The 25,636-nt window shown below is 44.9% G+C and overlaps 1 protein-coding gene across 6 annotated transcripts in view; it reads right to left on the bottom strand.

The window, feature by feature from the left end:
- Window positions 1-25,636, bottom strand: part of unc5a (unc-5 netrin receptor A) — a 207,462-nt gene that overhangs the window by 6,542 nt on the left and 175,284 nt on the right. For 3 of the 6 annotated variants that reach the window (XM_052073821.1, XM_052073840.1, XM_052073850.1), the window contains 6 exons: window positions 22,022-22,109; window positions 20,971-21,139; window positions 18,528-18,761; window positions 3,876-4,025; window positions 573-737; window positions 292-473 (listed from right to left, as the gene is read on the bottom strand). In XM_052073821.1, the coding sequence (XP_051929781.1) occupies window positions 292-473; window positions 573-737; window positions 3,876-4,025; window positions 18,528-18,761; window positions 20,971-21,139; window positions 22,022-22,109 (988 nt within the window). The remainder of the gene's footprint in view (window positions 1-291; window positions 474-572; window positions 738-3,875; window positions 4,026-18,527; window positions 18,762-20,970; window positions 21,140-22,021; window positions 22,110-25,636) is intronic. The other 3 variants (XM_052073831.1, XM_052073858.1, XM_052073867.1) reach the window with 1 other exon arrangement.

The following is a 25,636-nucleotide window of genomic DNA, read 5'->3' as shown; positions in this document are numbered from 1 at the left end:
CAGATAAGCCAGCAGTTCTCCGAGCTTCCTTTTGTACTACTTCTGTGACGGCTGCTGCCGTGTGGCAGCACGCTGTCTCTCGCAGGTCAGTCTTGGCGCCATGCGAGACTCTTTTGTTTAGGGGGGGGGAGCTCTGTGATTTTCATTGTTGGAGCGACTTGCTGTTTTTTAAAAGAGTAAGTATTGTGATGCAAGCGCTCCACTCACAGAGTGTAAATGCGGTTGCAGTGAATTATTTGTTCCAATGTGCCGCGCAGATGAATGAGTATCGAACCCTTTGTTCTCACGTACCTCTCGAGCTTGAGTCTTTGCGCCAGCATTCTCCAGTCGGCTCCCTTGGGACACGGGGCGTCCAGGCTGCTGCAGATCTTTTGCCTTATGAGGTATGGGATCTGAAAGGCGCTGGGCCCTGCGAGGGCGGTGGCGCTCGTGTCCACTAACAGGAACTCGGAGTTCACGGCTCGGGCGTCCTGCTTGTGACAACAACAACAACCGGCCTTCATGAAAAACTGCACACAACCGCGAACGGACAAATTGACCAAAATGGGGTTGGATAAGGTCCTCAGTCTTACCTTGGCGATGTTAAAGTCAAGGCTGAAGCTCTGTCCTTCGCCCTCCACCTGCCACACGCACAGCTGGCAGGTGAGCTCACAGGTGCCGAGGCTGAGGCGCTCCAGAGTGAAGGTGCAGTGCAGGTACCGTTGGGAACCGTTCCAGATGTGGTAGAATGGGATCTCCTGCAGCGGGGGACGAACAAATGCATCACATGATTCAAACCTCCCAAAGAGCGTCGACTACAAAAAGCTTTTTGAGGTTTGACCAAAAGGTCTTCAACATCCTCGAGTCCGGGTACTATTGCTCTCTTTGTCATCACTAGTAAGACAAGTCAGCGCAGTAGTAGAACAACTAATTTTACCCGTAGGACATTTTCCACTTTTAGAGCATTACATTATTAGAAGGGCAAAACTGCACACTATTTGATATTTGCATTCCTCACACCGCAGCCTTTGCTTTTTGGGCGACAAAAGGACTGAAAAGGAATTGACAAAAATGAATTTGAGGCCTTCATTTTGGAGTGAATCTGACTGAGAGGCGAAATCTTGGCACCAGACGAGGATCTTTGTGCGGGGAAACAAAATGTCATGATGATCTCACACAAGGCACGTTCTAAAAAGAGCTCACTAGTGATGTGAAATTGTGATTTCCAAGGAACGTTACACGAGTGTTCATTTGAAAATGTGGAGGGTTGCACAGTAAACAAGTAGTAGAAGAGTACCGCGATACCTCGCCGTTCAAATGACTCGTTTTTTAAGAGTGACAGTGGCGGCCGGCTTCCAACCACATGGCTCCATGTCGTGAACCGCACCTCCCCAAAAAACGTCACTCCCTAGAGTGTGGCTTCCGACTGAGAGAGAGATGGCCACACCTTTTGCGCTCTAAGGGAACAAAAGATGTGGAAAGATTTTGCTTCCCCAGCTACTCGAGGCAAACCAAAATATCGTGCAATCTAAGTCTGCAAACGCCTGAGATGAATGCACAGACCCGAGGGAGCAACTCGAAAACAGCACCTTCAAGTAGAAGTCTTAACGACTGTGAATTATTATATGACAAGAAATCGTGTGTGCCACTGGTTACATTTGATGACTCAATCAATAGCGTTTTTATGAGAGGAGCAGAGTCCAGCACTCAGCCATCACCTGCAGTGAGTCATACATTTAATTACGACACAGGCCTTCCATAAACAGTGTAAATGAACTGTTCACTATGGAAGAACTACTGCTATGTTCAATTTCAACCTGAAAAGCGAGATTCATCTGTCTCTCATCCATTTATTTCAAATTTGGCATACACCCCCTCCACACCCCACCGGACTCAAGTTAATCCCCGATAAATAATTAATGGCATGATCAAGATGTGTCTCCCAAGACTTTCCCCAATCTAGAGTATGCATGCAAAGTAAGTCCTTGCTACTGTCTGACAAAAAAAAAAAAAAAGGCAGCCGGGGTGCGAGCTTCCTCGAATGGATTCAAAGCTGATGATTTGGACATCTTGCTCTTTGTTGCTCCATATTCATGCCTCATACGCATATCCCAAGAGAAAGAAAGAAAGAACGACAGATAGGGGGCGGGGACAACAGGGCACGCTAACTCATTCTTTAGCCTCCCTTTAACAGCTGACAAGAACTGTTGAAGAGGGGCTCTGGGCTGCAGTACATATTAGTGACCAACGAGGGGCACTGTTACCCAGGCGGACAAATGGTGCAGGAAGGCAGGTGAAATTCAGTCGTGTTGGGGCCCCTGGGGAGAATAAAGCCTCCCCCCCCCCCCCCCCCCGCCACCCACACACACACACACACACACACACACGCGCGCGCACCACACTCAGTTCAGAAGAAGATTTTGCGCAGGGGACAATGTTACCGCTGCGCTTGCTTGGCAGAACCTGGCCTTTCTCTACAGGGACCTTGTGCACCTCCAACTTGCAGCCAGATCATTTTCGAGTCCTCTTTGAACTATCCTCACGGGCCGCAGTGCAGTCAGCGCACGTGGACGGCTTCCAGATATTTATTTCCTCGTTCCATATTTGAAATATTTTGAGCCTGCGGTGGCTGGGATCATCAATCGACTTGCAGCTCTGGATTACTGCGCCGACTGAACTGTGATGCGGGCAAGTTAGTGGACAATAACATGCGCTTTTCAGGCGGCACACACGAAAAAGGTTCCATCAACTCAACTCTTAAGTTGTGCCCCATCCTGCTTCACCAAATCAAGCGGGGCGACACAGAAGTTGGAGATTAAAACACAAAAAGTTGGAGAAAGACACTATCGTTTTGACAGTTTTGACATGAATAGATTCTTTGTTGTTGGTTTTTTTTTAAAGTTTCCTTTAAATCTCTTTTAATTTCGCTGTTTATTCTCATCAGTGAGCTGGAGAACTACCTCTGCTGATTTTGGGCAAGAATCGCTGTCCACTCTGGGCTGATTGCCAGCCAAGGGCAGGGCATATACCTGTACGGTGTCGGCCAACAACCATTGATACATAGGACAATTTAGAGACTTCAATGCATCTAATGCACACATTTTTGAAATGTAGGAACTCAGACTGTGCACAAATCGCAGGTGACTCGCATTGAGAAGCGAACTGGCCGTTGAAAACAAACGCCGAATCAGAATTTTGGGATTTGACGCCAAAAACGACGCCAAATGGGTCAACCGCCGTCTTACCCATTAGCCGACTTCCAACGCCATCACCTTGTTCCCTTCACGTGTAAATAAGGCGCGATGCAAGCGCACTTCATTTATCATCATCAAATTGGATTTGTAATTTTTGGGACGTGTTTTTGGTCCAAAGTAGACTTTTCGGAACTCACTGATTAGACAGCAAATGAATAGCAAAGGCGAATTTTGGGCACAAGTCCGAACTCTAATTGGAACCCTCAAAGTCAGAACTGTAAGGCAGATAGGGTATGCTAATGACTACCCCTCCGCGCCGCTCAAGAGAATAATCATTCAGAGGAGATTTAAGGTGATTATTTTCCGAATAGTCATTGAATCCAACAGGAGCTCAAATTTCAGCCTCCAAACTGACCATTAAAATGTGTTGCGGGGATCTTGCTCGACACTATTTTTGTTTTGTTCACGTATAAGTCCAGACAAACAAGTCGACCATGAGCCCTCGTTAACGATTACAAGAGGGCTCTGATGAGCTTTTGTTGTTTTTCATTTCTGTACAAACAGGTCGAAAAAAAAAAAGAAGAAACACTATTTAGAAGATAACCTTGAAAGAAGCTTAGCGATTCCCGTCCTTGCTCGTGTTGGGTCACCCCCCTCCTCCCACACCTCCCCTCGGCCCCACTGGGCCACCGTCATCCCCACCTGGTAGCCGGCGAGCAACTTGCTCCTCCAGTGGGCCTGGGGCATGTCATGGATGGACAGGCGCAGGTTGTGGTAGCTGTCTTTGAAGAGCAGGATGTGAGGCTCGTCAATCAGCCGACCCCCCAGCTGTCTCTCCATCTGCATCACCTCCTGATGGGGCAAAGACGAGCGGAAACATTTTCATGAACACAGAGGAATACAGTGAATCCTCATTCATCGCTGGGGGATGTGTTCGAGACCACCCCGGCGATGTGAATGAAAGCGTGACCCTCTTATTAAAATCAAAAGATTTCCTCAGCCCACAGGATTTCAACACATGCAAACTCGGTCAAGTACGTTGACGCCGATCTGCCGTAAGGCCGCAGCTCTCCCCAATCGGTGGGTGATGAAAACAAGCTTTCAAAGTGCGCATCGAGATTTTGCAACACATCATACTTAGTGACGAAGGCTTCCATCATTTGGTGTCTTCTCCTTAGTCCCACAGAGCCGAGCACGAGCAAAGCGCATCCCAGAAGTGGAAGATCGCAGCTCTGCATGCAGCCACAGCAGGCAACACCCGCTTGTCTCCGCAAAGCTTTAATGTCACCACAAGGTTGAACCACCCCTCCCCCCCCCACCCTCCCCCAACACACCTCAGTATATGCATACGATATGTGTGTGGAGGATGTTTACAGCTTCCAGCATTAGCATGCACGCAGCGCAGCTTTGCAGGACAACGAGCTACCTGGGTTGTGATGAAGGAAGCGTACAAGCCATTAGTCAATTGCTCATTGTTCCCGCATGGCGAATCATCTTAATATCCTTTTTGTTTGCGTGTCAGGAGAGATTTGTAAAGACATGCTGAATATTTTCATCGCCACGGGGCTTCTTCAGGGATCACCCCCCACCCCCCCACCCCCTTTGGCCATCCGAATGATCCTCTGCAACGGGGTGATGAAATTTGCGACCTTTACGACTCATTCGTGAAAGCCAGAAGCTTTGAAGCATCCAATACTTTGTAGATGACGTCAATGGATCCTATTATGAAAAGTGAGCAGAACTCTGAAATTATGCATTTTTTAATTGGTCTCAGTGTCTGGCAGCAGAGGACAAATGTGAAAGACATCCACTGTCAAGCCACAACACAATTGGGTCCACGTGAACAGAAAACAACAGGAAAAATGACCCATTTGCCAATTAAATGACAAGACATTAGCACGTCGCCTATCTCATGCAGCTAAATCAAAATATTTACCCCGCGTCTGTATGCCACAATCCGCCACGGTCACTACAAGCAATAAACTGTTTGATTAACACTCGAACTGTGCAGACTTTTGTTGGATGAACCCCTTGTTATGATGAGCTTGTGAAGGCAGAACCCATGTTGCGGGGACTACCGTATAACGATTTTATCTGTATATAAAATTTGGAGGTGCTCACATCCACCGAGTTTCGAGTCTGATAGCTCTGACAACATGACATCTGCTGTCTTACGAGTGTTGGGTTATTTTCAACTGCAGTTATTGTTAGGACCCCGTCCCCGCCTCCACCTCCTTCCACCCCATTGTAGCCAAGAAAATCTGATTTGGCAGGTAAAAAAAATTGCTTGAACAAGTGTCACATCATGAAAGTGAGCACTTTTTTCCAAGGCAAAGTTTCAAGATGTTTTAAGACTTTCGATAAACAAGTGGCTATTTAAGCCAGTGGGGGGGGGGGGGGGGGGGGTACAACATACACACCTGAATGATTAGCATAGTCCCAGCTCTGCCTCATTTTGAAAAAAAAAAAAAAAAAACACATCAAGAGGAATGTGTGTGGATATACTGACATTATTTGATGTAGCGGAATGTCATTTTGGAAGAAGAAAAAAATTGTAAGCTTTATTACATCTATTTATATGTCTATCTACATTTCATATTTAATGTATTCATGCAATGTCTGTCGAGATAGGTTCCGCAGCTTAAGATGTGAAGTGCCCACGTTTACCCTTAAATGTTGAAGTGATAAAGCCACGGAATTATTTGCGTCATTATTATTTTTTTAATCTACTTTATGACTCGGTGACTTATATGTTCCCGTCATACGTGTTTGGTAGAATTTTGTGGAGTTGCAGTAGTGAACACTTAAAAGACTGCAAGTCAAAGTGTCGGGTAAGTAAAGAACTCTAATTGAAGTGGAGAAAAACTTCATTTACCTTTATTCAAGCATAAAACCAACCCGAGGCCAAAACATTGATGTATAATACATCTGATGGTTTATTATCATTCGGATTAATTTATTTCCCGTGTTTGATAAAGGAAAAATCCATGAAGAGAGGCTCTAGAATTTTTTTTAAAATTGCATGTGCAATATCGAAGAAAAAAAAATCACAATTAGATCATTTGTCCTCATCGTTCAGCTGTTGTATGTACCTTGAGTTGCCCAATGCTATGATATCATCAAGTGGGGAACGGTATTCTTCGAACAACCCCGCCCTCTGTCCCCAGATTGAACCGGTCTCATTCCAATCATAATAAGGAAGCCGTTAATTATATTTTTCTGAACCTGCTTTGGTGATTGCATGCGTGCTCTGCCCGAATAAGCGCTTCTCAGCTCGGACCGAGTGGGGAATTTTCATGTTTGCTTTGAGCATTTCTAATTTTGCTGTTTGCCTTGTAATCAATCGCCTTGTTAAAGGTGGATTGTATTCTCCAGCCCCGAGGATCTCCACCTGGATACCAGCAACAATATATCTAGTAGGTACTTCTTTACGGGCGTGACTAGTTGCGGCTTTAGATGGGACTGTACTGAAAGTGGCTCATGATGACGCAGAAACCGAGGGTGCCAAACGATTACTCAGTGGTCTAATGGCTTCATATAGCGGGGGGCACAGACCATTCTCATAAGAATGAAAGACCCTCTGCTGTTTAGGGGCCTTAGCAAAACAAAGGCGCATTGTGAGGGCTTCAAAAGATGTCGATTCAACTGCACTTCTTAAGCACTATTAGTTGTTGAGCGGAATTAGCATTGCAAATCACAGCCGGCGGACGTTTGATCGGGTCTTTGGCCTATAGCAGGGGATCTATCGGCCTGTGAGCAAGAAAAGCATGGCAACGGAATACCAATCAGGCCGGCCGTTATCAACATCTCGCTAACAGGATGCATACTAACTCACCTGTCGACCAGCGTGTGTCAGGTGCACGGCTGATGCAGCAGGATTACGATCAAACAAGGCCCGCAACACGACACTCTGAACCATGATCTTATTGAAGGACAACACAGTTCCCCTTTTCGAACGTGCGACCGTGTCCTTGGCTTAAAACAACCCTGCTGGGCTCGTATGTTGTGTGCATATGCTCTGGACCGAGAGAATAATGGCCCTCTTTACGCCCCATTATCCTGTTAACAAATGACAGTATGAGTGAGCTAATAAATGAGAAGCTAAATTTGACCAAATTATTGGCTCATTCTACAGGGGAGAAAACAATGCGAGCTTTTTAATTAGTTTATCAAATCACGCATTAATCACCAAGGCAGAGCCAACCAGAGCTCCCGTTTGCTGAAGATAAGGCGGGCGGGTTCGGTCGAGTCACCCTGACCCCTGTACAAATGTGCCAACATTAAGATGCATGAGACGAGCGGCAAGTTCATATACTGCAGGAGGACCTCTCCTTTTGTTCTGACGGAATCGGAGATAGGGCCGAGCCGGGTGTGAGGACTGCAAATTCTCGAGTCCGACAAAGGCAAGACCACCCCCTGACATTCAACGAGGTTGGCTAAGGAGGGAGATGGAGTGCAAAGAGAAGCGAGACACAGGCAGCTTAACATTTGTGTCTCCGTGTCACCGGAGTGGTCAGCTTTAGCAGGAGAGATAACAGGATTACCGCAATCATGGCCACAGTTTTGTATGGCTTCAACCCCCCTCCCTCCCTTCCCCGACGTCCATCCAACACTCAGCCTTCCCCTCATCCTCTTGGCTGGGACCAGAGCCGCGGACCGAGATGGACTGGGGCTTGCCTCCTTTGGGGAACAAGAGACACTCATACAGCTAATCTCTTCAGGCTGGTGCTGACAGAAAGAGGTTAGCGGCTGCAGCAACGGCGCGCACGCAGCAAGGCCAGCTCCAAACAAATCAAAGCTACATATATGAGAGCGCGCTGGGTTGAAAGCTCGGGATTAAAATATTGCACTCTGCTCACAGCAAGCACTTTCAAATGTTCTCTGTATAGTTGTGTGTCCTAAAGTGATTAACCTAACAAACTCAGACGGATTAGAGGCAGCGTTTGATCAGTTAGTTAGTCCAGCGTATGCATCAGAGACAGGAGGACAAATAGTCAAGCTTTCAGCTTTCAATCCTGGCCCCTCCCCTCGCGGTGATCTATTTCCATAGTTTTCATTGGAAATGCATTTGTTGCACCAGAAAAAGCCTGACAAGGCGGGCCACATACTGTAAATCTGTGCATTTGTCAAGCAAGGATGTGACAGGCCTTTCCTCTCATCGGTCTGAGCTCCAGTGGCCGAGCACGCCACAGTCAGACTTAAAAAATGCAACTACGAGGCACTTGTCCGCTGGCTAATAAATGTTGCGCTCGCAAGGAGTTCTGCCCGATAAATCACAGCGTGCGTGAACACGAAGAGGTTACGTGAAAACAATATCACAGCCGTTCTTATTTTAACTTCTTGACAATCGTTTTCTACTGAAGACATCTGGAGAAAAAAAAAATTGCTCACATAGGCGGGAAAACGTCGCTGAAGCTAGTGAGTACATTATTGCTCAATGGAAAAATCATTGCTGGAGGTCAAAGTGTGGACAAAAGATAAGGTGATACTGTTCAGCACCCATTACACAGCGGAGCACACATTTTTACGATCTAAAGACAATGAGACAATGAGCTGCTCACATTAAACTCATGACATGAATATTGATTCAAAGGTAAATTCTGGCCAATGATACAAAAGAGAGTTCTTGCAAATGTCACCGTGAGAATACATAGAGATGAAGAGCGGTGCTTGTGCATTCTACAAAGACTCCATTTATCAGCTAACCAATATGCCGGTGTGAAAAAAAAAAAAAAGATATCTATCGCTTCTCATTAGTTGATTCAAATCACATCAAATCAATGGAGACCTGTGTTGAATTGTTCCAGTACTGAAGAACGTATGCTATCTATGCATGACTTCAAAAGTTACAACGGTGTACTTACTACAACAGATTTAGATGGAAAACAAACAAACAAAAAAATCATCTGGAGGACATTGTGGCTCATGCTGTCTTTCCAATGTGACCTTAAATGATATTGATAGACCTGTGTCGGTAGACAAACATGAGCAAATGGGAGGTCATGAGCAGTTCTGGTGAAAAAAAAAAAAAAAAAAAAAGAAAGAAAAAGAAAGTAATACCAAACTGAAATGTACAAGATATTGTCTGTCACTATTAGGATCATGTTTCTAAACCTCAAAGTGAGTGTGTGCATTTCAAAATTGAATCTACCCCGGAGCACCACTGTAAGCAAGACTTGCATATTTTTACGTTTCGCAAACTACCTCGTTGACAACAAAACTAGGACCACACAATATTGGACCACACTACATGGAAATCGCCCGGTTTAACAATGCCGCCCATGGAGCCACTAACACATCTTTGTAATTCATTAAAAGGCTATGCTGACACAAACAAACCTGGTTGGTCACCACCCAGCTTAACCCGAATACAAGTTGGACTGTAAAAAGTACATCGTTTTTTTGTTTTTTTTTTGCTAGGAAAATTGTTTCGACCCTGTATGCTGTTTCCTTCCCAACCAGAGCCTCAAGTTGTAAATATCAGAGCTAAATATAAGAAAGCAGGTGGCGGCTTAATTGGGAGCTAGTTGGAGGTCTATCTCTGTAGTTGCGTAGGTAGGAGGTGCACCGCAGGTGTTCAACGAATGGTGGGATGGCACGACATCAGTGATGCTATCCCACAGGGCGAGCGGGGAGCAGCAGAGTGCGCGGTGAGGGCAGGGCCCGAACGCCACTCACGCGTCCTGTGCTGCCGTGCCAGCCTTGGCCGGGGCCCATCAAGAGCGGGATGCGCATGAAATATTCAACCGAGTTGGTCTCGACAGAGCCCTGCTAACATACGTCGTGCATCAGTCAGAAATGTCACCGCTTGCCCGGAGGGCCCCCACGCACTTTGGATCAAAGACAATAACATGACTTCTAATCTGCTGTGATTGGGAGACAAGAGATTGCGCGGCGCAGCGAGCCTACACGTACGTACGTATGGATACGCGTGTTTCTGGAGGCACCGATTCCGGCTTGTCAGAGCAGCCAGTGATGAGACTTGAGAGGAAATGTCAGCCTCTCTCCATTCTGTTGCTCTTCCTGTCACAGGGTAGGCCACGGGAAAGGCGCGGCGCCGCTTTCTCAGATGTTCTCATCTGCCATCGCAAGTACTGTGCTGTTTAACGACTGGAAAGTTGGCTCCTTGTCTGAAAAACAAGGTGCGCAGCCTCGGCAGACGGCAAGTGCTGCAATTTTACTCACGTATTGACGGCCCGCTCCACTCCGTCAGCACGGCTGCTGCTCTGCCTCCCACACCGAACCTCCTGCTAGTCTAGTACCGATACGCGCAACAATTAACAGCAGCCACGGTGAAAGTCTCATCATAAATGGTGCATTTTAAAGACAGTGATTAGTGATTAGGCTGAACTCTCCCAGGAAGTTTAATCTCCACTCAAAGTGGTTAATGTACTTGCTAAATGAACTGCTGCCTCCATAATAGCATCAAAAGCGGTGTGAAGTCAAGATTACGAAACAGTGTGGGCCACATTCTAAATCACTCACTAAAAAGGACAGAGCCCTGGAGAAGCTGCGGCTTGCCACAGGGCCAGGTTGTGTGTGAGACGGCGAGCTAATGCACTCAAAGGCGTCGAGGGAGCTGCAGAGCATGGCGGCAAAAGCGACAAAGTCAACAAGCTCCCATGTCCCTTTTTCCCAGTGAGCGAAAGCAGAGGAGATGGCGAGGAAGAGATGTGCGGACAGAGAGACGAAAAGACGGTAAAAGTTTCAGCGCAGGAGCAGTTTTCCCATACGGGGGCACGCAAGGTCAATTTAACAGTCAGGTTGCAGGCAAACGGAGTTGAATAGACAACAAGAACCTTATCATTACTGCTGCTTTGATAGCATGCAAAGTCAAAACAACCTCTGTGAGTGACGGCATGCACGGTGCAGAACAACAATCAATTCACTTTGGACCACAGTATGGAGAATATATTGAATGTGCGTGACCTTCGAGAAACCAGCAGAGCACAGAAATGCTTCAGAAAATGTCAGCGAGCATATTTTGTTGCTGTGTTGACAAACATTCAGTATGTTGATTGCGTCCATCACATGAAGTGGAGAGACTATCGTCAACTCAATTCGGAAATGCCACGCTGTATCTGGCCTGAGGTCAACGAAGTCCAAATAGTCTGGTCTGACGAGAGCATATTTCAACTCCCGGAGCATCCCTTGGACCGTGGTGAGCAACATGCACACGGTGGGCCAAACCGAGGTCCGTGAGCTCATGTGAATTCCAAACACAGAACCATCGACATACTCAACTAAAAGCATTGAGGCTCCTTCCCCTGGTCGGTAATGGTGAGCGGACAGCGAGACGGCTGGACAATGCTGCGTCTGCTCGGAGGGGTGGCCTCGGCAGAGAGCAAGGTTCGTGTGTGACAAAAGATTACCCGGCATCTTATGCGCTGGCCTTGCATTCCAATCTTTTGTTTGGGGGGGGGGGGGGGGGCACACTTCATTTTCTCACTCCGTCAACCGTCTATGCCAAATAAACTTTTCAATTTCTTGATATGGGGAGAATATGAAAATACAGAATGGAAATACAGCTCAGGTTTGATTCTTTTTGAAGAAGGTGAAAGCAATGCACAATTGCTCAGGTGGGCAGCTTTTAGGGAATACTGTCAGAACCTCACAGGAGACCACTTACACAAGAAAGGGAATCTGGAACACCAGGTGCAGCATTTTAAAACGGCACATGCGGGCTACGATCGTGATGTTTCTGCACTTAACACTCAACAAAAATGTGTCCCTGACTCCCTCGATCACCAAGGTAGGCAGTATTAAAATGGCAAGGATTAACGAATGACTTGAATTCATCCATCCGTTATCCAAATTCGTCGTCGTTGCCTGAGCTTGTGAATAAGAGCTTCCATGAGGATTACGCCTTACAGTCCGTTTGAACCCCTTTGTACGCCATACGATACAGACGATCAAAGTGGAAGGAAGGCGGACACCTCCCAAAAGAAATGATGTCATCAGCGGCTACAGCAGTTGATGTCGACTCAACTAACGTCGACTTAAAGAAAAAAAAAAAAACGCTGTGAAGCTGCGCAACCCCTTGTGACTACTACACAAAGGCATTACAGAAGTTCAGAGTAATTTCCAGCCTGTACGAGGGTTCACATCAGCTTCAGCCCAAGCAGCCCTCGCCTCCTCCCTCTTGTTTATGCCCCACCGTTGCCCATAGATTTTGCTGGCGGCGGTCATGTGGAGAATGAGGTCGACCATTACAGCCAGTAGAAGTGGACTTGAGTAGGAAATGGTACATGTGGCTGTGGGTGCCGTCAGATGAAGTGGAGTGGGCCGGCGAGAGAGCGAGCACGGGGGTTGCTGAGAGAAGACCGGGACAGGCTCTCCTTTTAATTTACTAATTAACCATGCAAATGAAATCTTAACCGACTACTCAGCGGCAGCCCCTGGGGGAGGGAGGAAGGCATTAGCACTTGATGAGACCATGTCCACGCGGCACGCAGGAAAAGGGAAATACGGCGATGAACAAAGCAAGGGGAAAATGCGATGGCCTACAGCAGCCGAGGAGCACCGGGCGTGCACACAAATACAGTATGCTGCCGATGACTACATACTGTCATTATCCAGGACTTACGCATTGTTTCTCATCCACAACTGACACACTGGCAATACCACATTGTTTAATCATATTGTTACATTCCCTCGAGCTATGTCTAATGCATTCAGTTGCAGCAAGCTAAAAGACAATGCTATCATAACTGCATGGGCGTAGGCGACCAGGATGTGCTCCACCGGGCAATTGATTATGATTCTCTGTGTGCTACGAACCAAAAAACAATCGGCTTCCAATAATAAGATCTGCAACGGGTTCGATCGATTTCTTTGCATGATCGATTTGTTGCTTTTCTTACATAAACAGGTAAAGGCCAAACATTAGCTAAACCTGCACATGTGATGAGCCAATAGAAGAATCAACTGTATTTATAGAGCACTTTAAAACGACCACTGCTGTATACAAAGTGCTGTACATGGAGCAAAATAATACAAACAAAAGCAAACGATAAAACTATATAAATTCATAAGAAAGACAGTAGAAAGCGCAAAAAACAGTAAAATATACACCGTATTTTCCGCACTAAAAGGCGCACCTAAAAGCTTCCATTTTCTTAAAGGCTAACAGTGCTCCTTAAAATCCGATGTGTCTTGTGTATGGTCATTACGGTAGTATTTCGACCCCAAAATGGCTCCGTGCTCAAGACATGCTGACAACGCAGAGTTCTAACTTAAGGCGATCGGTTACGCTGTTGAACACGGAAATAGGAGAGCGACAAGAGAGTTCAACGTTAACGAGTCAATGTTATAACTTGCTGTTGGTTAAGTGAACTGTGTCGCTGCTTTATTAAATACGTTTTACTGACATCTGATCATTCTGTTCGTGTTTCCCGTGAGCATAGCGCCATCTAGTGGATGAATTGTAGATCACATTTTATTATCTAACCGATAATAACTACCGTATTTTCACGACTATAAGGCGCCATTAAAAGTCTTAAATTTTCTCCAAAATGGACAGGACGCCTTATGGTGCGGAGCGTCCTTTATATGCGCTGAGTTCCAAAATCTGACTGACAGCCGACACGCCGTTTATATAGAGAAAAGGCGGAAGTGACTGTGAAAGAAGTCGGCCAATCAGGGAAGGGTGGGCGTGTATATATACATACTGTATATGGAGAGGGAGAGAGAGGACAGACAAGCTAGTCCGCCAATGGTGAAGGGTGGGCGTGTACGTGGACGCCTCAAGCCAGTACCAACACTTGTATAGCGTGTGGCAATGTGCATTGTTGCAAAACAACTCCGGTTTTGGTTTCTAAGAACCCCTGAAAATAAATTCGACAAAGAGACATGCCTACGAAGCTCAGTTAAAACTTAAAGCCACCGGTTATGCTTTTGGCATGCGTGACCATCTCACAGCAGCGGTGAAAAATCAAGTCAAGCAAATGAACTCTGAGCTTGCCGTTATTCCCGGAGGCTTGACTAAAGAACTCCAACCGCTGGACATTGGCATCAACCGGGCGTTCAAAGTAAAGTTGCGAACAGCATGGGAACAATGATCGATGGCAAACACAACTTTACAAAGAGTGAGAGGCAGCGCTGGGCGAGTTACGCCACAATACGCAACAACGAGAGGGAACGCAGCGTTTTTGATGGATTACGGTACTTGCACAATTGTTCAATTCTTTCTACACACACACGCGCTGCCACCATGTTTCGCTCTGTTCTTTACTTTCTAATGTGGGAAAGCTTCACACGAGAGAAATGTTGACTTTGCTGTTGCTACTCCTTCTTTCCGCTCGGCAACTCACACTAGCATGTGATGCATTCAATGACAACTGAGATGTGCAGTCCTCTGCTTCTGATACAGAGGATGAGGACTTTGATGGATTTCTGGGTGATGATTGATCGAAAACGTGAGAACATTGTACGATGGCTAAATAAAATACACCCGAACTCAGTTCTGCTTTCGTTGCCTTTTTAAAAACGTGTTTTTATCTTATCTGTATGTCTTGGCATGCTACCGTATGCTTCAAGCTAACGTGTTAGAGTGCGCGCATGCATGCCGTATGTTTAAGCTGGCGTATGTTTTACCACTGTAAAACTGCGGCTATTCGTACGATGCGTCCTGTGTATGTGTAAAATACAGAAATGTCACGCATTAATGAGACTGCGGCCATTAGTACGATGCGTCGAATAGTCGTGAAAATACGGTAATCTGACTAAAAAGTCAAGATGGCGTCCGAGTAGGCAGCCGTCGGCAAGTGCTCTCATGAGCCTTGCTTTATTTTGTTGTTTTTGTGTTTGTTTTGTCACTTAGTGTTTGTTGTCATGTCGTGTAGACCTGGTGTGGACTTTTTTCAGCATTTTTTGGCCACGACATTCATCAAGGAGGAGACTCTGTGCTTGGTGGTTGCGCCTTCTCGGCAGCATGGGTATACCAGCACTGTTTTTGACTCGGAGGAATGTCGGCACCATTTGACTGTCGTTGCTGCACAGTCCCGGGGCGCTTGTGTCTTGCGCCTGTTATGGGTAGCATTTTTCACAGCCCCACTTTGTTCAGCGGAGAGATCGGTGCTGTTGAACGGTCTGCGGCTGGATGGATGTAAGGCTTGAGGAGCCGACGATGAGAAGAAAGGAGCGTTAGCGCGGAGCGCCGATGAGGATTTGAAACTGGGAGTCGCGGCTTGGAGTTTGAAGCGGATTACGTGGGACAGGAGAAGTGAACTAATCACTTTTCGTCAATGGACACTACAGCTTCGTGTTTGCGTTTAAAACTTAGCTTGTAGCCGACGTATGGACATTTTCAGCATGACGTCTCTGACCCAATGGTGAAAGGACGCTTTGATCCTCTCCTCTTTCATCTATAACTGCTTCAGACAACAAAGTGTATGCAAAAAAGTGGTGAAGATTGCACGACTGTCTGTGTCCTATGTGTTGTGTTGTGTTATTTTTGACTTCAAATGGAGCCGCGAGAGTGGTTGCCTTTCCAACAGCTCCTATATTTTGTTGTTCTTCTTCCTTTCATAACTTTGCTACTGTGAATTGGGAATTTCTCCATTGCGAGACTAATAAAGGTTTACTTATCTTATCTGATCTTAATCCGGTGTGCCCAATGTATGAAAAAAATTACAAATTCATTGAAGGTGCCATTCATCGAAGGTGCGCCTCATAATCCAGTGCGCCTTTTAGCGTGGAAAATACCGTATCGATTCTCATGTTGAGTCAAAAGCCCAAGAATGAAAATTAGTTTTAAGACGAGTTTTAAAGATGGGTAGCAAGGGGGCTTGCCGAACGTTCAGCAGGACGTCATTCCAAAGAGAAGGAGCAGCAACAGAAAAGTCTCAATACTCTCTGAGCCTCTTCTTAGTTATTGGTACCTCTAGTAGTGTCTGGTCCACAGACCTGAGGCTCCAGGTAGGTGTGTAGGGGCGGAGGAGCTCACAGAGGTAAGGAGGCTGCGAGGCCATTTTAAGATTTGAAAACAAATAATAGGATCTTAAAAAGAACTTTAAAATGTATAGGGAGCGAGTCAAGGGATGCCAGAATAGGAGTAATGTGCTCCCTCTTACGAGTACCAGTCAATAGGCGAGCAGCAGCATTCTGGACCAACTGGAGACGCTTAATGGAGGACTGGCTGGCTCCAAAGCAAAGTGCATTACAGTCATCCTGCCAGGATGTCACAAAGGTATGAACTAATGTTTCAAAGTGCTCTTGAGAAAGGAGAAGCTTTACTCAAGACAGCTGTCTAAGATGAAAGAAAATGGGTTTAACAATGGTGCCATCCATTCATCCATCCTTTTTGCGATACGCTTATCCTCACAAGGGTGTCGTGGGGGGTGGTGGACCCTATCCCAGCAGTCATTGGGCAGTAGGTGGGGGACACCCTGAACCGGTTGCCAGCCAATCGCATGGCACACACAGACGAACAACCATCCACGCTCACATCCACACCGAGGGATGATTTTAGAGTGTTCAATCAGCCTGCCGTGCATGTTTTTGGACTGTGGGAGGAAACTGGAGCACCCGGAGAAAACCCAAGAACATACAAACTCCACACAGGGAGGCCGGAGCCGGGTTTGAACCCGGTACCTCTGCACTGTGAGGTTGACGCGCTAACCACTGGATCACCGGGACGCCCTAACCTCTGTCTTCTTTTCATCAAAATTCAAGAAATTCAGTGCCATCCAGTCTGCCAGAGAGTCATCCACATTGCAGTGGAAGGAAATACCGCGTTAACGCATATATCACATTAATTTTGAGAAATAATATTTCTTAGTCAGGACTCCCAAATCGATAAGCGGGAAGGATATCAATATTGACAGTGATGTACAAAAGATGTTCACAAAGAGGTGAGCCCATCCTTGAGAATGACTAAGCAATTCACGGAAGCTCCTTTGATATGCAATCATGGCACCCCGCCTGTTTCCAGTTACACTTTTCATCTGTAGGATGTTCAAAACTGGAGTTTGATGAGCATTCCTCAATTTTCTCAGTCTTTTTTACCACCTGTCCCTGCTTTTTGGAAATGAGTCACAGCCGTAACGTTTAAAGTTCAGGAATATTCGCTAAAAACAATAACGTTGATCCGTTTGAACATTACGTATCTTGCCTTTGTAGTTTATTCAACTAAATATAAGTTGACCATGATTTGCAAATTATCGTATTCTCTTTTTAATTTATGTTTAATACAGCGATCTCAACTTCTGTGAAATTGGGGTTGTGTCATGATAAAGTAATGACATCGTATACCTAATACGTACAGTACACCAAACTGTAGGTTTGCGTACAGTTTTATCAGGCCAAATCTTCGTGGCCCTCTTCACTCCACTTTGCTAACATTTGGACTATTGTGTCTATTTGTGCTAGTATGTTTTTTAGGAAAAAGTGTTGTTAGAAGGGCTTGGAAAATATAGTGAAAACAGTGCTCTGATGGCAAGAGGAGGGTTCACCAACCTTTGCTGAGCCCAGCCATAGTTTATATAAGAAAATGTACAGCGTGATGCCTTCACCAATTGCCCCCAACTGAAATAAAATGAAATGCCATGATCCATTCCAGTCCCCAGCAGTTTTTGTATAAAAAGCAAATGTAAAGAAATAAACTGTTAGATTTAGATATGAAAGTGGAACGACTACGTTGGGACAAGCGAAAAGTCACAACAGCAACTGTTGTTTGTATGTGTGTGTGTGTGTGTGTGTGTGTGCGTGTGTGTGTGTGTGTGTGTGTGTGTGTGTGTGTGTGTGTGTGTGTATGTGTGTGTGTGTGTGTGTGTGTGTGTGTGTGCGTGCGTGCGTGCGTGTGTGTGTGTGTGTGTGGTGGCTTACCCTAGCCTTGCCTCCAGGAGCTCAATTCTGGTTTGCTCAACATGAGTTTGGCCAAATTTCGCTCCATTTGAGTGTTTTCATTTTTTAAAAATTGGCGTGTTTGTTTTTTCCTATTTGACAAACAGCTAATCAAGTTAATTGTACCTTCGCTGTCATCTTTCGGAAACAGCATTTAACTGTTCTGCTTATTCTGCTCTCCTCTATACTTTGCTGGCATCGATAGATGAAAACATACTGTATTTATTGCAAATAACTGGGCAATTAAGTGAAACTGGATAATCTCTTACAGCACATGAATGATTGGTTGGGAATCACGGTTTGAGAGTGTACACGTATGACAGTTAACTAAACGTCCCTACTTACACATAGCCTGTACAATTAATTAAAGGTTATACAACAGAGATAGTTTGACCTTTGAACATAATCGAAACAAGTCAAATTACCTGATGATCGACTAACGGCATACGTGTATTCTAAGTTTGAAAAAAAAAACCCAAACAAACAGAAAAAAACAATATCCCAATGTACCTTAAAGACATCCTGCGTGTCGTCCATGCAGTAGACCCTGATGTTGTACTCTAGCGTGGAGCAGTAGGCGTCGGAGAAGAGCACCAGCCTCAAGCGTTTGGCGGCACCCATGTGCAGAGACTCTCCCACCAAGGCGAAGGTGCCCAGCTGCTCGGAAAACAGCTGGCACGTTTCGGCTTCCAGCTGGCAGTAATAGGGATCCGACGCTAGCTCCTCACCCATCAGCAGGACATCCTGTAGGAGGCAAGGAGTGCATCAGTTGTCAATCAAAGGTCAAGAAGCCATTTCATAAAAGCGCGGAGGATTTTGTGCACAGGGGCTTTTGTGAGTTGGTAAAAAGATCTGGTCTTAAGGTCTTTTAAGTTGATGTTCCAAATATGATTGAGTGGATACACAAACAGATCAAAGCAGTGCTGGGTCCAAAAGGGATTGAGCCAATGCTGGATTATTTATACTCACTGCATTGGATTTAGGAGTTCACGCAGCATGTTGTGTTGGGTATTGGCCCCCAGACCAATACTAATAGGAGTATTCACTCAGAGTCCTCACTGATACCAAGTACCTTTACTATATTTGATATTCAAATGTAATTTAACACAATGACAAAAAATGGTGAAACTTTCTTTGTCTGCAGATGATTCACCGATTTGTCAAACTGCCGCAGCAAGTATGGGTGGCTGGTATCGGCAGCCTCCACCCTCGATACCTTAAAAAAAGACCAGTATTTGTAATTTTCTCAAGTAAAAACTACCCGTACTTCGTAGTGAAAACTACCAAACCCACATTACCACATTATGAGTACCGTTATGGGTTAAAATCATACTCATTTTATTCCAAACATTTTCTAATAAGAAGACGAAGCAACTTTCTCCCACCAGGGGTTGTCACAGCAAACCACATGCATGATATTTTGGGACATTTTTTACACTGGATGCCCTTTCCTGACACCTATTTTCCACACACAACAAAAATGTCCAAAATGGCATCCAGATTTAGCTCTTTAGCTTGGCCAAATAAAATCTTACCCATTCTGCTGGGTCAGAATGATTAACCCAACCGTGGCTAAAACTCAATGTGCTCAAATTCCACAGCTATCGAGCTGGTGGCTTAGAAAAACAACCCCAAGCTTTTTAATGGGTCTGAAAGGAGACTAGAGTACTGGCAAGAACAGATAGCTTGGTAAATATTGGATCACTGACAATTTTGGGCATCTTCCCAGTTTGGAGTTTGTTAAGTGAGACGAAAACAACTTTTCCGTTTCATGCACAACATCTCACCGTTGCCTGATGATCAGGATTGATGGAAAAAAAAAATGACATCTGCAAAAGAATTAACCGCTACTTCTTTTCCAATGGAAACAGACGGATTTTAAAATGTCAGAGCGGCAGCTGTGCCACCACAGCATCTCCAGTAATAATGACGGGGGACTTAAAAAAAAAAATACCCGCGATCAGGACTTGTTTTACAAGACAACACTGCTCTCGATGTTAATTTGATGGGGACAAATTGGCCTTGAGGTGACAATGTTTTCTCTGGAAACTCCATCATGCCAGTTAACTGTCTCTTCCCATTGGCCATATCAGGCTGAAGCGAGCATCATGGCTGCCAAACGGTCTGATCTATGGGACCGCACGCCATCTACATCGATGGAATGAGTATTGACACAATTCGTTTGCAACGCAACCACAACAGTCTCTCACTTTTTCATCATCTTAATATTTCCTGGAGGTGTGGAATGGCTCGATTACGCCACTGAGTGCTCGCTCCAGGAGCAATTCTTTTCCCTTCCGCCTGCTCCTGGATTCATTTCTGCTGTCTCCTTCCAAACGCCGACAGAACATTCTCCTGTCTTTGACCACTTTCTACCAACGGTGTTCATGCAGTTGGGCTATATTTGGTTGGATTGATGACTAAAAGTGCAGGTCAAACTCCTGCCTCGGACAGACCAATCCATTCCATAGACAGCTCAGTGCCACCGCATGCGGCGAGGGTGAATTATTTATGCACAATATTGAACATGAGAGATGACCTCTGATACCGCAAAGCCCACCAACAGTCTTTCCACTTGCTGCCTCAAGCCATGAAACAAATCATGTTTGGAGACGTTCAAAGGTTCTTGAGAACATCATCGGCTAATTTCCAATTTCAGGGCCAGAAATCTGGGAGGGTGGGGGGGGGGACTCCACCTCCAACTGTAACTACAAGCAAAAATAGCCAAGAAGCACAACATAAAGTCATTCTGAGAATCACGTTGCCTGGCAACTACTGAAGTGGAAAGAGGAGGTGCTTGCTTACAGGCTTTTGTTTTTGGCGCAACAAGAAAACTTTCTTGCGGTCAAGTGGACCGGCTCTCGTTGGACAGCAGACGCCACTGGCCCATATTTAAGACGCTGTGGTGTATATCTATGAAGGATCAACGGTTGGCGCTATCGTCCCATCTCACCTCCCAAGCGCCCTCGTAGTTCTGCTTCTTGAGGCGGATGGCCCAGTTATCAAGGCATGTGTCAGAGCACTGGTCCATGCTCAGGATGACGGGCCGGCTCAGGACGACCCCCGGAGGCCCGCAGCTCACAACAGGGCTGAGCAGGGTCTGGCAGCCGGCCAGGGGTAACCTACACCAGTCAGGACAGAGCGCGGCATTGAGCATCATGAAGAGCTTTTACGAGGTTTATTAGTGTGAATACCGGTCTCTTTAATGAAGGAAGCTTCGCATGACACGATCACCTCTGCAAATTAGCTGGATTCCATCATGAAGGCTTGGACTGCAAGGTTGTGAGGAACCCCAACAATGTCACAAACTCTTGAGCGAGTGATTCGAGCTGAACTATTTTTTTTTTTTTTTACCCGTCAATAGTGTGACTGCGATTGAAAATCTGATTATTTTCCACCCATGTACTTTCTTGTAAACAAGAAATCATCTGCAAACAATATCACATTTAGTCTACAGAAATGTTTTGATCTGTTACACTAAAATCAAAGGCAAATAAACCAAGAAGGAATGTCAGAGAGTTGATCTGGTTTAGAATTGTTAGCCCGTGCATGCAGTCTTTTAAGCATTCACTGTGACAAATGCACAAAATTCTACCAAACAAGCGTGGTGGAAACTGAAGACATCACATCCCAAATCATATTCCAACAATAATGCAAACCAATCTGTGGCTTTTTCACTTCAATTTTTCAACTTTCAATCAATGACAGCACTGAGCTTATGCAGACACTTGCAGAAATAATACATCGCAGTTAAATGCTGATTCACCGTGTTTACTTGGAACACTGAGCTCCACTGATTGACCCAAGTTCGAGCCCTTTATTTTTATCTCTGCACTAGTGACTATCTACCTTAGACCAGATGAACAGGAGCATTGCCCAACAATTAGTTTGACTCAAACTACTTCATCTTTGTACAGTACATCGCTCAAATACCGCACTGAACAGACAGTAGGACACAGAACAGTTGGATGTCAAAACAAACAGGTGATGCTTAAAGAACCCACCTTAAGTCCTCCTTTTTCTGAACGGTGAGATAAATCTCATAGATCTTGCCTCTGGGGATGGCCTCGGGAGGAATCAGCAGACTGATTCCTAATGCAAATAACAAAAGGTAGAGAGAGGGGGGGGGGGTCGTGAGAAGACGAGGGCTCATTTGTTCAGACTGAACAGTGCTTTTGTCGGCTGCGCAAACAGCAAAACCGACTGTGAAGGTCACAAGTGGCCCGAGCCCGAGTGCGGTAGATGTAAATCTCTGTGCTGGCAACCAAGTTGACGCACGTCTCATGTGGTTGACAATTAGCAGAGACAAAAGCGTGCGCTGCATTGCAGTTTTAATGTGTCTTGCCCGCCTCAAAGTAAGATCGTTGAGACCAAGGCACAGAAGACTATGGGAAAACGCTGGCATCCCCATGAGAGTGGAAATGCACCTTTGAGGAAAACGAAAGAGCCGTGGAGGTCGCGGAGCGTCGTGGCATAGCCACAATTACCCACTTACGATTCTATTTAAAAGCATTGAACAAAAAATTGTGACACAAGTGTGAGGGTTGCAACAAAAGGCTTATCTGTCCAATCAGGTGAGTCTGCTGGAAATGCTCACAGCTCCCGCAAGGATCTATCAACTCCACCTTCCTCAACTAAATGAGCTCCAGGCAAAAATAGGTGAGAGAATTCGATATTCTCTGCTCAATGCATGCAAGTGCAAGTTGTATTTCTGTGTTTTAAGGAGATGATGCATGGTACAGCACACGTTGCTTTAAGTTAACGCATACATAAAACATTGAGAGAAAACAAGGGCACTCGGAGCGGCATCTTCCGCAAAGGCTAAAAGAGTTGTCACCTGTAAAAAAAACCAAAAGAACAAAACTGTGAATGGCGATCCTCATAGCTAAGAGGAGGTCAATTCATCCAGGCGTGACCTGGGCAGAATAATTTGATTTTTCAGGCACAGAAATGTGGATGGAATTGTATCGGCTAAAATGAAAGTTGATGCCAAATCCTGAATGTAATTCAAATCGCAAAAGTGTTCACAAATCAGAAAAATCACCCGAGTTATGACCTTTTTTAATCCATTAAAAAAAAGCATTTGGAAATATTGATCTCAACCAAAGTTCATTCATGAAAATGTGAACACAATAAACAACATTTGAAATTACACTTCTGTTAACGAAAAAAAAAAAAGAGAATTCTTGGATGAAAAACAGAAAACTGACGCACATTATATTTTACGGTTATAAAAGTAACTGAAATGTAACTATATCAAAAAGGTACTTTGTTTTTGTCTTTGTCAATTAATTTCATATATCAGCTTTCAGTGCACATTTCATTCTTTTATTTGTTTTTTTTTTGCGGTAATGACTGTCTGGAAGAAGGAAGATCAAACTGTTGTTTGGAAACGTTTATGCAGTACTTAGTTATCTCTTTTTGCCCTTACGCCTCACAAATGCCTCATTTGCATTTAATACAACCGTTAGCATCTTTCCCAAAATCAAAAACTAATTTGAACAAACAAGCTAGTTCTTACAAAGTTATTAAAGCCAACTGAATTTAAGATGCAAAAGCCTAAACAAAATTCCAAACGTTTGGGCGTATGCAATTTCACCAACATTTAACAAAAAATATCATTGAAGGAATCCCTCGCCATGAGGGATGGACATGCTTACCAACGACTTGATAAATTGTCAATAAGAAACAGGAATTTGGTTGTGTGGAGGTGGCGCTCGAAGCACAATTGGGTGAACTACCGATGTGCCATTGCTTTCGTGTCTCAGAGTTTGCTGACGAAGGAGAACGTCACGATATCTCCAACAAGACCTCTGGAGAAACAACACTGAAATGATGAATTGAGTTTTTCGTTTCCCCATTGCTCTTCAAGGCAATCTGGTCAAAGTCTCGTCTGTACTCACCTTTGATGGGGTGTGCGTGTCGGGGCGGGCGTCACAGAGAAGCAATGTAGGCTTAAGCGTCATGGATATGTTCTAATCACACTCCAGACAAATCTTTAATGCACTCTGCCTGCGCGTTTAGTCTAATCACAAAGAGTGGTCTTTGGTCTTTAAGGGTGAACTTTGACGTAAAGGTACATTTATTCATCTGAGCTCAGCTTTTCATGAGAAAGGCCTTTCACAGCAGCCGTAACTATACCGAGGCACTCTACACAATGAACAAAAACAAAACCGTACACAAAACATAATAATAATAATAATAATAATAATAGCAAGAATCGAGAATAATAATACGGTCAAGCGAATCAGAAAATGAATGGTTAACACAGTCATGCATATATAAAAATATAAAATATTTTCCATTGAGAGTTTCATTCCCTCTTGTTGCACACGTTGTGTGAACCTTCGAGATTGACCGGCGTGAGGGCGCCGGTTGGTATGATCGCAGCGTGCATGCATGACGTCACTCAACGTTTACGACAAGCCGTGTTTCAAAGTAAGCAACTGCATTTTTCAAACAGCCGAAAGTTCATTCGGCGGTGAGCAACGCAAACAGAAAGATTTAGCTCTGTTCTCCGATCCCATGCGCTCGTCTTTCTTGCTTCACTTTACTTTTTTTTTAGCACCAAATGACAAATGATGCTGGAAAAAAACTGAACCGAAAGAAAAAAACCATCCCAGCTGGCAGTAGGCGAGATACGCGAAGGAGTGCTCGGTCACCAGTCAAATGCAGGTTCGACCGAAACTTGTCTTGAACATTTTTTTGAGTTTGTTGAAGGTATTGTTGCATGTAGAGAAAGACCGCATTAAAAGGGAAAACTGTGAATAGAAAATAACTTACTTTGAAAAGAATATGGTCTATTTTACAGCTTGTTGAGATGGAAATTTTCCAGGTAGACTTGAAGAAAAGGGGCTGTAATCATACAGAGGGGTTGCTGTGGCGACATGTCATTTGCTAGTGTGCATTGAAGTCACCATGGTTACCAGGTGGCGACGGGACTCAACAGACCACAAGAGGGTTGCAATCTTGCAATCGCAAGACCTACCAGACGAGTGTTTCATGTTTGGTTATAGTTTTGTGGGGGTTTTTTTCAAGCTACAGGTAGAGATTTATCTCCATCTACATTGTCTTCATTGAAGGAAAATTCCTGATTGTCCTTTTCAAAACCTTTCGATGTGATTGGAGATGCACGGGGAAGGTTTTAAACGGCTCTTTAAATGCGAGCGTTGTAATGAGCAGAATTAAGGTGTCATCACAGAGGGCTGCGTGGCACATTTACCCGTACCTTGGTGCCCCCCCCCCCATTTGATCTCATTTGCTTAAAAACAGCGTATTCCACACAACTGACCAATGTTTTCCTGAGTAATTTTGCCCAAGTTATAAACGTCAGTAGCGGCTCCAGAAAACATGAGTTTTTTGGAATCATATTTGAATCCACTACACATATGAAAGCTTTATGACAGTGACCAGCAGGTCACTAATCTTTGCTTTTTTTTTATAACTGAGAGCGACTTCCAAAGTATTTTTTAATGTGAAGGGCTACTAGTTTGATACACACTATCATGTCAAATTTGTGAAAAATATTTGGGGTTAAATCATCTCTTTTAAGATTGCACCCGCTTACTTGTTTCAGTGAGCGCTACGGTGTGGTCAAGAACTACAATAATAACCTGTGA

This window comes from Hippocampus zosterae, chromosome 1, assembly GCF_025434085.1.
Source record: "Hippocampus zosterae strain Florida chromosome 1, ASM2543408v3, whole genome shotgun sequence".
NCBI classification, from domain to species: domain Eukaryota; kingdom Metazoa; phylum Chordata; class Actinopteri; order Syngnathiformes; family Syngnathidae; genus Hippocampus; species Hippocampus zosterae.
This window is presented reverse-complemented; position numbering and strand designations above follow the sequence as displayed.